Here is a 13,746-nt window from a genome sequence, read left to right on the forward strand (position 1 = left end):
CTGTCCAGTGTAATGTCCCCGCAGTCACCTCTCCGGTCATCACCCAGAATCCTTCAGTGCCGTCCTGTATAATGTCCCAGCAGTCACCTCTCCGCTGATCACCCAGAATCCTCCAGTGCCGTCCTGTATAATGTCCCAGCAGTCACCTCTCCGGTCATCACCCAGAATCCTCCAGTGCCATCATGTATAATGTCCCAGCAGTCACCTCTCCAGTCATCACCCAGAATCCTCCAGTGCTGTCCTGTATAATGTCCCAGCAGTCACCTCTCCGGTCATCACCCAGAATCCTCCAGTGCTGTCCTGTATAATGTCCCAGCAGTCACCTCTCCGGTCATCACCCAGAATCCTCCAGTGCTGTCCTGTATAATATCCCAGCAGTCACCTCTCCACTCATCACCCAGAATCCTCCAGTGCTGTCCTGTATAATGTCCCAGCAGTCACCTTTCCACTCATCACCCAGAATCATCCAGTGCCGTCCTGTATAATGTCCCAGCAGTCACCTCTCCGCTCATCACCCAGAATCCTCCAGTGCTGTCCTGTATAATGTCCCAGCAGTCACCTTTCCACTCATCACCCAGAATCATCCAGTGCGGTCCTGTATAATGTCCCAGCAGTCACCTCTCCGCTCATCACCCAGAATCCTCCAGTGCTGTCCTGTATAATGTCCCAGCAGTCACCTTTCCACTCATCACCCAGAATCATCCAGTGCGGTCCTGTATAATGTCCCAGCAGTCACCTTTCCACTCATCACCCAGAATCCTCCAGTGCTGTCCTGTATAATGTCCCAGCAGTCACCTCTTCGGTCATCACCCAGAATCCTCCAGTGCGATCCTGTATAATGTCCCAGCAGTCACCTCTCCGGTCATCACTCAGAATCCTCCAGTGCCGTCCTGTATAATGTCCGAACCGTCACCTCTCCGCTGATCACCCAGAATCCTCCAGTGCCGTCCTGTATAATGTCCCAGCAGTCACCTCTCCGGTCATGACCCAGAATCCTCCAGTGCTGTCCAGTATAATGTCCCCGCAGTCACCTCTCCGGTCATCACCCAGAATCCTCCAGTGCCGTCCTGTATAATGTCCCAGCAGTCACCTCTCCGCTGATCACCCAGAATCCTCCAGTGCCGTCCTGTATAATGTCCCAGCAGTCACCTCTCCGCTGATCACCCAGAATCCTCCAGTGCCGTCCTGCATAATGTCCCAGCAGTCATCTCTCCGGTCATCACCCAGAATCCTTCAGTGCCGTCCTGTATAATGTCCCAGCAGTCACCTCTCCGCTGATCACCCAGAATTCCCCACTGCCGTCCTGTATAATGTCCCAGCAGTCACCTCTCCGCTGATCACCCAGAATCCTCCAGTGCTGTCCTGTATAATGTCCCAGCAGTCACCTCTTCGGTCATCACCCAGAATCCTCCAGTGCGATCCTGTATAATGTCCCAGCAGTCACCTCTCCGGTCATCACTCAGAATCCTCCAGTGCCGTCCTGTATAATGTCCGAACCGTCACCTCTCCGCTGATCACCCAGAATCGTCCAGTGCCGTCCTGTATAATGTCCCAGCAGTCACCTCTCCGGTCATGACCCAGAATCCTCCAGTGCTGTCCAGTATAATGTCCCCGCAGTCACCTCTCCGGTCATCACCCAGAATCCTCCAGTGCCGTCCTGTATAATGTCCCAGCAGTCACCTCTCCGCTGATCACCCAGAATCCTCCAGTGCCGTCCTGTATAATGTCCCAGCAGTCACCTCTCCGCTGATCACCCAGAATCCTCCAGTGCCGTCCTGCATAATGTCCCAGCAGTCATCTCTCCGGTCATCACCCAGAATCCTCCAGTGCCGTCCTGTATAATGTCCCAGCAGTCACCTCTCCGCTGATCACCCAGAATTCCCCACTGCCGTCCTGTATAATGTCCCAGCAGTCACCTCTCCGCTGATCACCCAGAATCCTCCAGTGCCATCCTGCATAATGTCCCAGCAGTCATCTCTCCGGTCATTACCCAGAATCCTCCAATTCTGTCCTGTATAATGTCCCAGCAGTCACCTCTCCGGTCATCACCCAGAATCCCCCAGTTCTGTTCTGTATAATGTCCCAACAGTCACCTCTCCGATCATGACCCAGAATCCTCCAGTGCTGTCCTGTATAATGTCCCAGCAGTCACCTCTCCGGTCATCACCAGAATCCTCCAGTGCCGTCCTGTATAATGTCCCAGCAGTCACCTCTCCGGTCATCACCCAGAATCCTCCAGTGCTGTCCTGTATAATGTCCCAGCAGTCACCTCTCCGGTCATCACCCAGAATCCTCCAGTGCTGTCCTGTATAATGTCCCAGCAGTCACCTCTCCGGTCATCACCAGAATCCTCCAGTGCTGTCCTGTATAATGTCCCAGCAGTCACCTCTCCGGTCATCACCAGAATCCTCCAGTGCTCTCCTGTATAATGTCCCAGCAGTCACCCAGAATCCTCCAGTGCTGTTCTGTATAATGTCCCAGCAGTCACCTCTTCGGTCATCACCCAGGATCCTCCAGTGCTGTCCTGTATAATGTCCCAGCAGTCACCTCTCCGGTCATCACCCAGAATCCTCTAGTGCTGTCCTGTATAATGTCCCAGCAGTCACCTCTCCGGTCATCACCCAGAATCCTCCAGTGCTGTTCTGTATAATGTCCCAGCAATCACCTCTCCGGTCATCACCCAGAATCCTCCAGTGCTGTCCTGTATAATGTCCCAGCAGTCACCTCTCCGGTCATCACCCAGAATCCTCCAGTGCCATCCTGTATAATGTCCCAGCAGTCACCTCTCCGCTCATCACCCAGAATCCTCCAGTGCTGTCCTGTATAATGTCCCAGCAGTCACCTCTCCGCTCATCACCCAGAATCCTCCAGTGCTGTCCTGTATAATGTCCCAGCAGTCACCTCTCCGCTCATCACCCAGAATCCTCCAGTGCTGTCCTGTATAATGTCCCAGCAGTCACCTCTCCGGTCATCACCCAGAATCCTCCAGTGCTGTCCTGTATAATGTCCCAGCAGTCACCTCTCCGGTCATCACCCAGAATCCTCCAGTGCTGTCCTGTATAATGTCCCAGCAGTCACCTCTCCGCTCAGCAGCTCAATCATCTTGTTGCTGAGCTCTAGGATCTTCTCCTTCCTCCTCTCATGTATCGGGGGGTGCGGGGGAGGCTCTGTGATGGGGCCCGGGCTCCGCCCTCCTGACTCCTGGAGATGGATGATGGGAGTCACACCCTCCCCCGGTGTCTTTCTCACTATTGTGTAATCCTGTGTATGAAGAGAGACACTTAGGGAGAAGAATTCCTTCCCGACTCCAGATCTGACAATCGGTAGAAATCCTGGGATCAATAACCGTCTCCAGTAATCTGGGGCCATAACCTGGAATATTATTACACTCAGGACAGACATCCAGGCCCCTCTACAGCTCTTATAGGGAATCCCCATGACAACTCCTCCTGGCAGAGAGCTGCACACAATCACTGCTCTTACAGTAAAGAATCCTTCTCTTCCTCTTCTGGATTTCCTCTTCCCGATGTCGGACTTGTTCCATAACACAATAAAGCTGATAGAAATGTAGAGGAGTTACCTCTCCGCTCAGCAGGGAGATGATCTCCAGGGTGAAGTGTAATAATCTTCTGGTGGTCTCGTCCTCGTCCATCCTCGGGGTCATTCAGGAGAAGGAGGGATGAGCACTGGATCAGCTGGAGGGATCTCGTCCTGCCGGCGTCTTCATCATAAAGGAGAAGATGGAGATCACAGGGGACGATATAACGACAATCACTGAATTCTGCACCAAATATCCGACATTTATCAGGAAGAATCTGGAGGAAAAGACACAAACTCCACCGCGGCCTCCTCCGCCGACCTGACCGCTCATTATCAGCCTTGTAGGAGGACGGTCACCGTGGTAACTACACAGCCAGCGGAGGACGGTCACCGTGGTAACTACACTGCTAGTGGAGGAAAGTCACTGTGGTAACTACACAGACAGCGGGGGACGGTCACCGTGGTAACTCCACCTCCAGCAGGGGTCGGTCACCGTGGTAACTCCACCTCCAGCGGGTGATGGTCACCGTGGTAACTCCACCTCCAGCGGAGGACGGTCACCGTGGTAACTCCACCTCCAGCGGGGGACGGTCACCGTGGTAACTCCACCTCCAGCGGGGGCGGTGAGGTGAGGAGGAGCCGCTGCACATCCCCCATACAACACTGAGGAGCCGCAGTCACATGGAGCAGGAGCCTCCACAGGAACAGCTCTGATCTCACCCCACACTCTCCTCTCACAGATTCACCACAAACCCTCCCTGTAATCTCACCGGAATGGCGGGAAGCGGAAACCTGCTGCTGGCTGATACCAGAGAGCAAGAGCTGCGCACAACCAGGACGGAGCTGCTGCACTGAGAGCTGGAGGCCCTGTGGTGACGTCACCGCCATGTGATCAGAGGGCGGAGCTCAGGACAGAAGTGTTGAAGGACCTGTGGTGACGTCAACGCCATGTGATCAAGGGGCGGAGCTCAGGAGAGAAGTGTTGAAGGACCTGTGGTGACGTCAACGCCATGTGATCAGGGGGCGGAGCTCAGGAAAGAAGTGGTGAAGGACCTGTGGTGACGTCTGCTGCAATATGTGGGGGGCACGGTCAGACCCTTACGTCACCGCATTGGGGGACACGTTAGGGACGTTCTTGGCCCCACAACACGTAATACATCTCCAGCATCACAACATCTCATACAACACAATAGGGATTAATCACTTTACAGTTGTGGGTATTGAATATGTCACCAGACCAGCTAAGGGGGAGATTGGTATAAAAGTACACCCCAGAGAAGCCTTGTGGATTCTGGAATTGGACTCCAGATTCCCCAGTGATATGAAGCTTCGTTCAGACCTTGTATCCATTTACTGAATTGTGTTTTTCCTCTTTTATAGTAATTATACATAATATACACATTATAGATGCAGACACTTCATTCTTCTATTGCACGGATGCTTCTTGTTGTGGACATATGATCGTCCATAGGGGTAATGTAGACATACTTGCACATGTCCATTTGGGGCTGGGGGTCTCCGCTGTGCATTAGACCCTATGATGTGTATGAGAAGCCGGTTACTGGTGATTTTTTGTTCCATGACTATGAATCAAACACATTTCAATCAGTCAAAATCTGCAGCAGAGACCCAGAAATTGATTTTCTGCAGGTGAATTTGGGTATGCCCATGATCAGGAGCCGCTGTGGGTTTGGAGCTGTGTATTTATGCAGAGTCAAACCCGCAGTGTTCAGATGTTACAGCTCAGTGGATGGGTTTTCTAGAAATCCTATTTCCACTATGTGTGCATCTGAGGCTGCGGATCACCCGCGGACACTGACATGCGGTGCGTTTTTCAGGACCGCAGCATGTCAAATTCTCCTGTGGAGTCGCTTGTCTCCGCAACATAAATTTTACCACTAGAATGTATTGTATTGTATTCAGTGAACACATGCGTATTTACCTGCGTTCAATAGAAGCAGTATTTTGCCACGTCCGGATCGTGGGCACATAGCCTTATATTTAAAAAAAAAATGTCGTGGGCTCCATTATTTTCATAATCAGCAAAGGGAAAGCCAACTACTGCGAGGTGATATTAGTAGCCGGGGAAGGGGCCATTAGCCAAAAATGTTTCCTGGCTATTAACAGCACACAGCTGATTGCTTAGCCTTTACTGGCTAGATTACATGGGGACCCCAGAAAAAAATTGACGTAGGGTCCCCTATAAAATCTAACCAGCAAAGGCTATACAGACATCTGCAGGTTCATACTAAAAGCCAGGGAAGGGGCCATGGATCCTGGCCCCCTCCGCGGCTAATAATATCAGCTCTTAGCTGCCCCAGAACTGGCGCGGTGTTCATGTCAGCCTTGTATTGACAGCTGCCATGAAGCCCAGGTTATAGACGCCCCCATTACTAACCCCGTAGTAATGTTTTTGTCATTTTTCATTAAAGACACAGCTAGAATAAAGTGTTTTATTGAAATAAAATTATAAACGGTTTTAATCTTTTATTTGAAAATAAAGAAAAACTATACTCACCTAACACCCAGTTCCTGAAGCCCTCGTCTCCTGTAAGAAACCAAAAATAACCATATCCCTTACCTGCCGTCATGACGTAATCCCAGTGTCCCACGGCAATCCGGTTAACTTCTACAGCATCCACATCAATCACTGATGTGACTGTTGTAGAAGACAGCTCTGTATACACCGACAGGGGTGTAATCACTGCTATCAGTGTACATCGCTGCGCTGCTGGGACTGAGTTCACTGGAGTTCATCAGCTGATAAGCCCAGGTGCCCTCATACACTGCATCAGTGTTGCGTGGGAAAATTCCCAAGCAGCACTGAAGCCGTATGTGAGGTCACCGGAGCTCGTCAGCTGATCTCAGCTGATGAACTCTCGTGAACTCAGTCCCAGAAGCACAGCGATGTACACTGCCGGGAGCGATTGTCGGGTGGCCGGGTTGCCGTGAGACATCGGGAGGATGGCGGACAGGTGAGAATACAGTGTTTTTATTTTAATATTGATTTTTTACTTTTTTTTTTTTTTTTTTTTTACATTGCGCACAGACGCTGGCTGAGGAGACTACTTCTCCCCTCAGCTGCGCCTGCTCCCACTGTTATCAGCGGGATCGGCCATCGGAAGATAGGAGGTGTAGTCTTCCGCGGTCCATTCTTTGTGCGGTTTTGCGGCGTTTTTGACTCATTGACTTGAATTGAGTCAGTCAAATATGCAGCAAATCCGCAGATATATTTATACCTGAAGTTTTTGTTGCGGATTTGACTGACTCAATTCAAGTCTATGGGTGAAAAACGCTGCAGAAACGCACAAAGAATTGACATGCTGCAGATTTAAACACAATGACAATCCGGTCAAGATAATTCCTGATCATGTGCACAGCACTTCAGGATTGTCATTGCATTAGCTGGCACACGGATTACCTAGCGTTTTTGGTGCATTTCCGAGCAGAAATAACGCAGCGAAAACACATCAAAAACGCACAGTGTGCACATTGCTTTTTAATGTTTCTGCGATTTTAATTTGTATGTTTCCATATAAGGTTTTGTTTTTATTCACACTGGAAAACAGGTGCTGGATTATCACTAACTTAATAAATCCCGTCCATTCCTTCCCAACTGTGATTTTCCCTCCGAGCACTTCCCACGGATCTCACCAATCACTGAGAGGTGAGCTGAAAGCAGACATATTTTTCTATAGAGGAATGGCAGACATGGGTGTTGTCCACATAGAAAGCCTCTCCTAAATCCCATACACAAAAAAGCCGCCCTACAATCTGCCAGGACACATGCGGAAACATATGAAGACTCCTGGGACTTTATACTCTGGAGTGATCAGACCAAGATAAATGTGTTTGGAACTGATGGCTTCAAAACTGTCTCAAAGGTGAGGAATACAATGAGAATGCATGGTGTCTACAGTGAGACCTGGTGGTGGCCGTGTCCTCATGTGGGGGCTGCATGAGCGCTGCTGGTGTCGGGGAGCTACAGGTCATTGATGACATCATTTATTCACAGATGCTCTGCTTTGTTACGCCCACTGGTGGCGCTAGTGGACTTCTGGATCCACCGGGCCGACCCTGGAGGGGCGTAACTAAGCAACTACTTTGGTGTTCACTGGAGCCTCTAGTGGTGAGGTCAGGCTTGTGCGGCAGGTAGCTGCCAAGTACAACTCCAGGGTGTTGTCCGGCAGTAGCTGCTGATCCCAGGGGTCAGGTTAGCTGACACTGATTACAGCTCCATTCAGACTCAGTAAATAATGTCCAGGATCACTGACACGGAGACTTAGGGGAATGTTCAGACACTCGATGCACTGTGACCAGGGGACTTCAGGAACAGGAATGGCCACACTAGGACCAGGGGACAACGTTCAGGGCTCTGGCAGAACCAGGACCATTTGACAAGGGTTCAGGCACTGACTGCTCCGGGACCAAGGGACGAGGGTACAGGCACTGGCCGCTCTGGAACCAGGGGATGAGGGTTCAGGCACTGGCCGCTACAGGACCACGGGACGAGGGTACCGGCACTGGTCTCTCCAGGTCCAGGGGATGAGGGTACCGGCACTGGTCTCTCCAGAACCAGGGGACAAGGGTAAAAGCATTGATCTCTCCAGGACCAAAGGACGATGGTACAGGCACCGGCCACTCCAGAACCAGGGAATGAGGGTTCAGGCACTGGCCGCTCCAGGACCAGGGGGCAAGGGTTCAGGCACTGGCTGCTCCAGGACCAGGGGACGAGGTTTTCGGCACGGGCTACTCTAGGACTAGGGATTCAGGTACAGGACTCAGGACCCTGGCCACGCCAAGACCAGGGGACCTCACAAGTCACAAGCGGTACACCTTAGTAAGGAGAGAGTGAGTCTTTTTATACCACATGCCTCCCAGCTATTGGTTGGGAGCCATCTTGCAGGTGTACTACTTATGCTAAATGCCTCTCAGCTACCAGTTGAGGCATTTAGCATAAGGCGCACGCTGCCCCTTTAAAAACAGGGAAACACGCGTGTACTAGACGCCGCCGGTAGCTGCAACGCAGTCACAGGAACAGAGGACAAGGAGAGCGCCAGGAACCACGCCTACGGCCGGAGCAGTGAGAAAGCGTCTTTGCATGGAGGGAGAAGGGGACACCATGCGAGGGCACCGGCATCAGCGTTACACTATAGTGGAAGAAAAGATGCTGCCATCACTCCATGCCCTTGATAGACCTGCACTTCTCCAACATGACAATGATCCAAAGCACACATCTAAGGCCACTGTTACATTTCTGAAGAACAGGGTGACAGTGATTCAGTGGCCAAGTGTCTCCTGATCTGAACCCAACCAAACACCTATGGGGAATTCTGAAGAGACAAGTTGTCATCGCTCCCTCCAGCATCCAGGCTCCAAGAGCTCGTTATTGAAAAAGAGAAAAACTATAGATGTTGTATTATGTTACTAATTTGTTCATTCTATGACTAGAAGGTTTGGTGCCGTCCTTAAAAAATCATGGAGGCCATACAAAATTCTAGATGTAGTAGCTTTTGATGTGGGGTGTACTCATTTTTGCACCAACTAATTTGAGTAAAACTGAAGATTTTGTAATGAGAGTTATATTATTACTTTCATGTTTTGATTACAAATAAAATGTTCAATGAAATTCAGTGTTGGCAAAATTTTAGAAATTTATTCAGGAAGATATTAAATAAAATCTTACTTATCAAAGGGGGTGTACTTATTTATGCTGAGCAATGTTTATTAAATTTATGAAACACAGTGAACATAATTACAGTTTCTTTCCTGTATGACTTTTCTCATGTTTTAAAAGATATGATTTATGTATAAAAGATTTCCCACTTTGTGAACATGAATACGGCTTCTCTCCTGTGTGACTTCTGTGATGTTTAACAAGATCCGATTTATATATAAAACATTTCCCACATTCTGAACATGAAAATGTGTTTTCTCCTGTATGAATTCTCTTATGTGCAGCAAGTTGATATTTATGTATAAAACATTTCCCACATTCTGAACATGAATACGGCTTCTCTACTGTGTGAGTTCTCAGATGTCTAAAAAGATCTGATTTACCTGTAAAGAATTTTCCACATTGTAAACATGAAAACGGTTTCTCCACGGTGTGAATTCTTTGATGTTCAATAAGATTTGATTTTTTTCTAAAACATTTCCCACCTTCCGAACATGAATATGGCTTCTCTCCTGTGTGGATTCTCTGATGTCTAATAAGACTCCCTTTAACTGCGAAGGACTTCTCACATAGTGAACATGAATACGGCTTCTCTCCTGTGTGGATTTTCTGATGAGTAACAAGATGTGATTTATCTGTAAAGAACCTTCCACATTCTAAACATGAAAAAGGTTTTTCTCCCGTGTGAATTCTTTGATGTTTAACAAGCTTTGATTTACTTCCAAAACATTTCCCACATTCTGAACATGCAAATGGCTTCTCTCCTGTATGAATTCTCTCATGTGTTGCAAGATTTGATTTATATATAAAACATTTCCAACATTCTGAACAGGAAAATGATTTTTCTCCTGTATGAATTTTCTCATGTGCAACAAGGACTGATTTATATATAAAAGATTTCCCACATTCTGAACATGAATATGGTTTCTCCCCGGTGTGAATTCTCTGATGTGTAACAAGATCTGATTTATATCTAAAGCATTTCTCACATTCTGAACATGAAAATGGCTTCTCTCCAGTATGAATGCTCTGATGTCTTCTAAGATGCCCCTTACCTGTGAAGGATTTCCCACATAGTGAACATGAATATGGATTCTCAACTGTGTGAGTTCTCTGATGTCTAATAAGACTACTTTTATATGTAAAACATTTCCCACATTCTGAACATGAATACAACTTCTCACCTGTATGAATTCTCTGATGTGTAATAAGATTCCCTTTATCTGTGTAGGATTTATCACATTCTGAACATGAAAATGGTTTTTCTCCTGTGTGAATTCTCTCATGTATAACAAATTGTGATTTATATGTAAAACATTTCCCACATTCTGAACAGCAGTATGGCTTGTCTCCTTTGTGTTTTCTTTGTGTCTGAGCTGAGCTTTTAGTAAGTTGCTTGTCACACTGAAATCTTGAATCCACTGTGTCACCTGGACTTTTGGTAACAATGTGAGATTGCTCAGGAGATGATTCCTCATGATCAGGAGGATTATAAGAAGGTGAAGTGCTGTGAAGTCCAGGAGGTGCAGGAAGGGTGATGAGGTTTCCTCCATTAGAGTGCTTCATGAGATCTTCTTTTTTACAATTTAGTGATGAACCGTTATTCTCACAAGGATTTCCTATCAGGATGAAAGATAAATTAGATGTGAGTTTTTTCTTCAACACAAAAGAGATTTCTGAATGTATTTTCTGGATCTCACAATGAAGACCCTCGTCAGTGAAAGTACCGGTAATAAGGAGGACAACTACATGCCATAACATTAACACAATGACGGGTAAAGAGAATGACACTTATAATCTGGTGACATTGGCACAAGTCAGGGGTGGCAGAGATTAGACAGCAAATAGACAGTTCTTAAGGGAACCTGTCATCAGTAATTACCCCCTTAACCCTTTCGCAACCCTGGGATTTTCCATTTTTGCGATTTCGTTTTTTCTCCCCTTGTTCCCAGAGCCATAGCGTTTTCATTTTTTGGTCAATATGGTCATGTGAAGGCTTATTTTTTGCGGGACGAGTTGTACTTTTCAACGCCATTACTAGTTTTACCATATCCTGTACGGGAAAATGGGAAAACAATTCCAAGTGCGGTGAAATTGCAAAAAAAGTGCAATACCACAGATGTTTTTTTTTTTTACCACGTTCACTGACTGCTAAAACTGACCTGCTATTCTTATTTTCCAGGTCATTACGAGTTCGTAGATACCAAACATGTATAGGTTCTTTTTTATTTAAGCAGTGAAAAAAAATTCCAAAGTTTGGTAAAAAAAAAAAATAATGGCGCCATTTTCCAAGTCCTGTAGCGTCTCCATTTTCTGGGATCTGGAGCCGGGCGAGGGCTTATTTTTTGTGCACCGAGCTGAAGTTTTTATTGATAACATTTTGGGGTAGATCCGATGTTTTGATCGCCCGTTATTGCATTTTATTTCAATTTTGCGGCGACAAAAAAACGAAATTCTGGCGTTTAGAATTGTTTTCTCGTTACGCCGTTTACCCATCGGATTAATTCTTCTTTTATATTGATCGGGCGATTCTGAACGCGGCGATACCAAATATGTGTATGTGTTTTTTTTTTTATTATTTTATTTTGAATGGGGCGAAAGGGGGGTGATTTACACTTTTATATTTTTTTAAATAATTTTTTAAAACATTTTTTTTACACTTTTTGCTTGTTTCTATAGTTTCCATAGGAGACTGGAAGCAGCAACTGTGCGATCGCCTCTGCTACATACAGGGGACGAGTGACGCGCTTCCGGCGCGGCGATGTTAAATGCCGCTGTCGGAGATTGACAGCGGCATTTAACTAGTTACCAGCCGCGGGTGGATCGCGATTCCACCTGCGGCTGTTGCGGGCGCCTGTCAGCTGTAATAATCAGCTGACATGTGCTGAACCGGGGGATTACAGCCTGTCCGTACTATTACATGTGAACAATGGTGCAGCGGTCTCAGCGGGCGCCAAAGGAATACTGGACAATTTAGTAGATAATAACTGACCTTTATTCTTCCTCCAATACCACTGCCACAACTCGTTTCCACGGTCTAAACCGTCTTCATCAGGGGTGGTAATTTGCATAATTTAGACCACGTGTTGTAATCAATTAACCCTTTCATTGCAAAACGCCATATAATGCATTCTTTACCAATTAACCTCTTATTTCCCCTTGAAACAACATTGTGCATTAAAAAATCCCTACATGGATTCATAAAATCACAATTCTTAATAAAAACTTCCTATTTATATTAAAAAAAAAAGAAATTTTTATTTTTATTTATTACCCACTGTTAAAATCATCCCGGGGACCTTCTTAGGGTGTCCTGACAGTGCTATGCTGCGATTTCCAGCCCCCAATTCAAAAGTTATGTTTCTTAAAGAGACAGTACACGTTCAAGAAATCCTTGTTCCCCCAAGATGTGGAATTTACAAAGAAATGAGATGAATATTCCACATCTTGTTCAATAGGATTTATGAAAATGTTAATTTGTAAGAGGGACACTCACTAGCTGTGATAGCCTTGGAGGGGGTTAAACGTCTTAGGGATAACCTGGAAACGTATTCCCCGTCCCCTGACTTCAAAGAATTTGATTTGGCATTAAAAGTCAAATTAAATAAATTTGAAGAAGATCTAATTAGAAAGAAAACTATGAAATTACGGAGGGATAGAAAGGAAAGGAGAAGTGAGTGTGAAAAAATGGATACCACCCCCCCAATGAATGCATCTGAGGGGGGATGAAGAGCACAATTAGATGTTGAAGGGAGGGATAAAAAAGGGAAAGGAGAAAAAATGGATAAACTCACCAATTCCAATAAAGAAAGGTCATTTACTCTCCTCACGACAGAGAGAGTATTATGAACAACATATGAATAAAATCACCAACAATCAGAAAAAGAAAAAAGAAATGAAATCAACAGCAAGTAACTAGTATGGCAAATGATTTCAATGTGAGAGCAGAGAATAGAACTAGCACTAATACATTTTCTCCAAATAAAGAGAGAAAAGCATGCGCACATGGAAAAATAGCAACACTGGACATGCAAGTAATAAAGAGAGAAAAGCATGCGCACATGGAAAAATAGCAACACTGGACATGCAAGTAATAAAGAGAGAAAAGCATGCGCACATGGAAAAATAGCAACACTGGACATGCAAGTAATAAAGAGAGAAAAGCATGCGCACATGGAAAAATAGCAACACTGGACATGCAAGTAATAAAGAGAGAAAAGCATGCGCACATGGAAAAATAGCAACACTGGACATGCAAGTAATAAAGAGAGAAAAGCATGCGCACATGGAAAAATAGCAACACTGGACATGCAAGTAATAAAGAGAGAAAAGCATGCGCACATGGAAAAATAGCAACACTGGACATGCAAGTAATAAAGAGAGAAAAGCATGCGCACATGGAAAAACAGCAACACTGGACATGCAAGTAATAAAGAGAGAAAAGCATGCGCACATGGAAAAATAGCAACACTGGACATGCAAGTAATAAAGAGAGAAAAGCATGCGCACATGGAAAAATAGCAACACAG

At 46.3% G+C, this 13,746-nt stretch overlaps 1 protein-coding gene across 1 annotated transcript in view; it reads right to left on the minus strand.

The window, feature by feature from the left end:
* The window catches only part of LOC141241678 (uncharacterized), a 61,316-nt gene that overhangs the window by 17,197 nt on the left and 30,373 nt on the right, over positions 1-13,746 (minus strand). The window contains exon 4 of the mRNA XM_073668791.1: positions 9,832-10,836. Within this exon, the coding sequence (XP_073524892.1) occupies positions 9,832-10,836 (1,005 nt within the window). The remainder of the gene's footprint in view (positions 1-9,831; positions 10,837-13,746) is intronic.

This window comes from Phyllobates terribilis, unplaced genomic scaffold (assembly GCF_046119375.1).
Source record: "Phyllobates terribilis strain yellow unplaced genomic scaffold, ASM4611937v1 Scaffold_1019__1_contigs__length_468203, whole genome shotgun sequence".
Lineage (NCBI taxonomy): Eukaryota > Metazoa > Chordata > Amphibia > Anura > Dendrobatidae > Phyllobates > Phyllobates terribilis.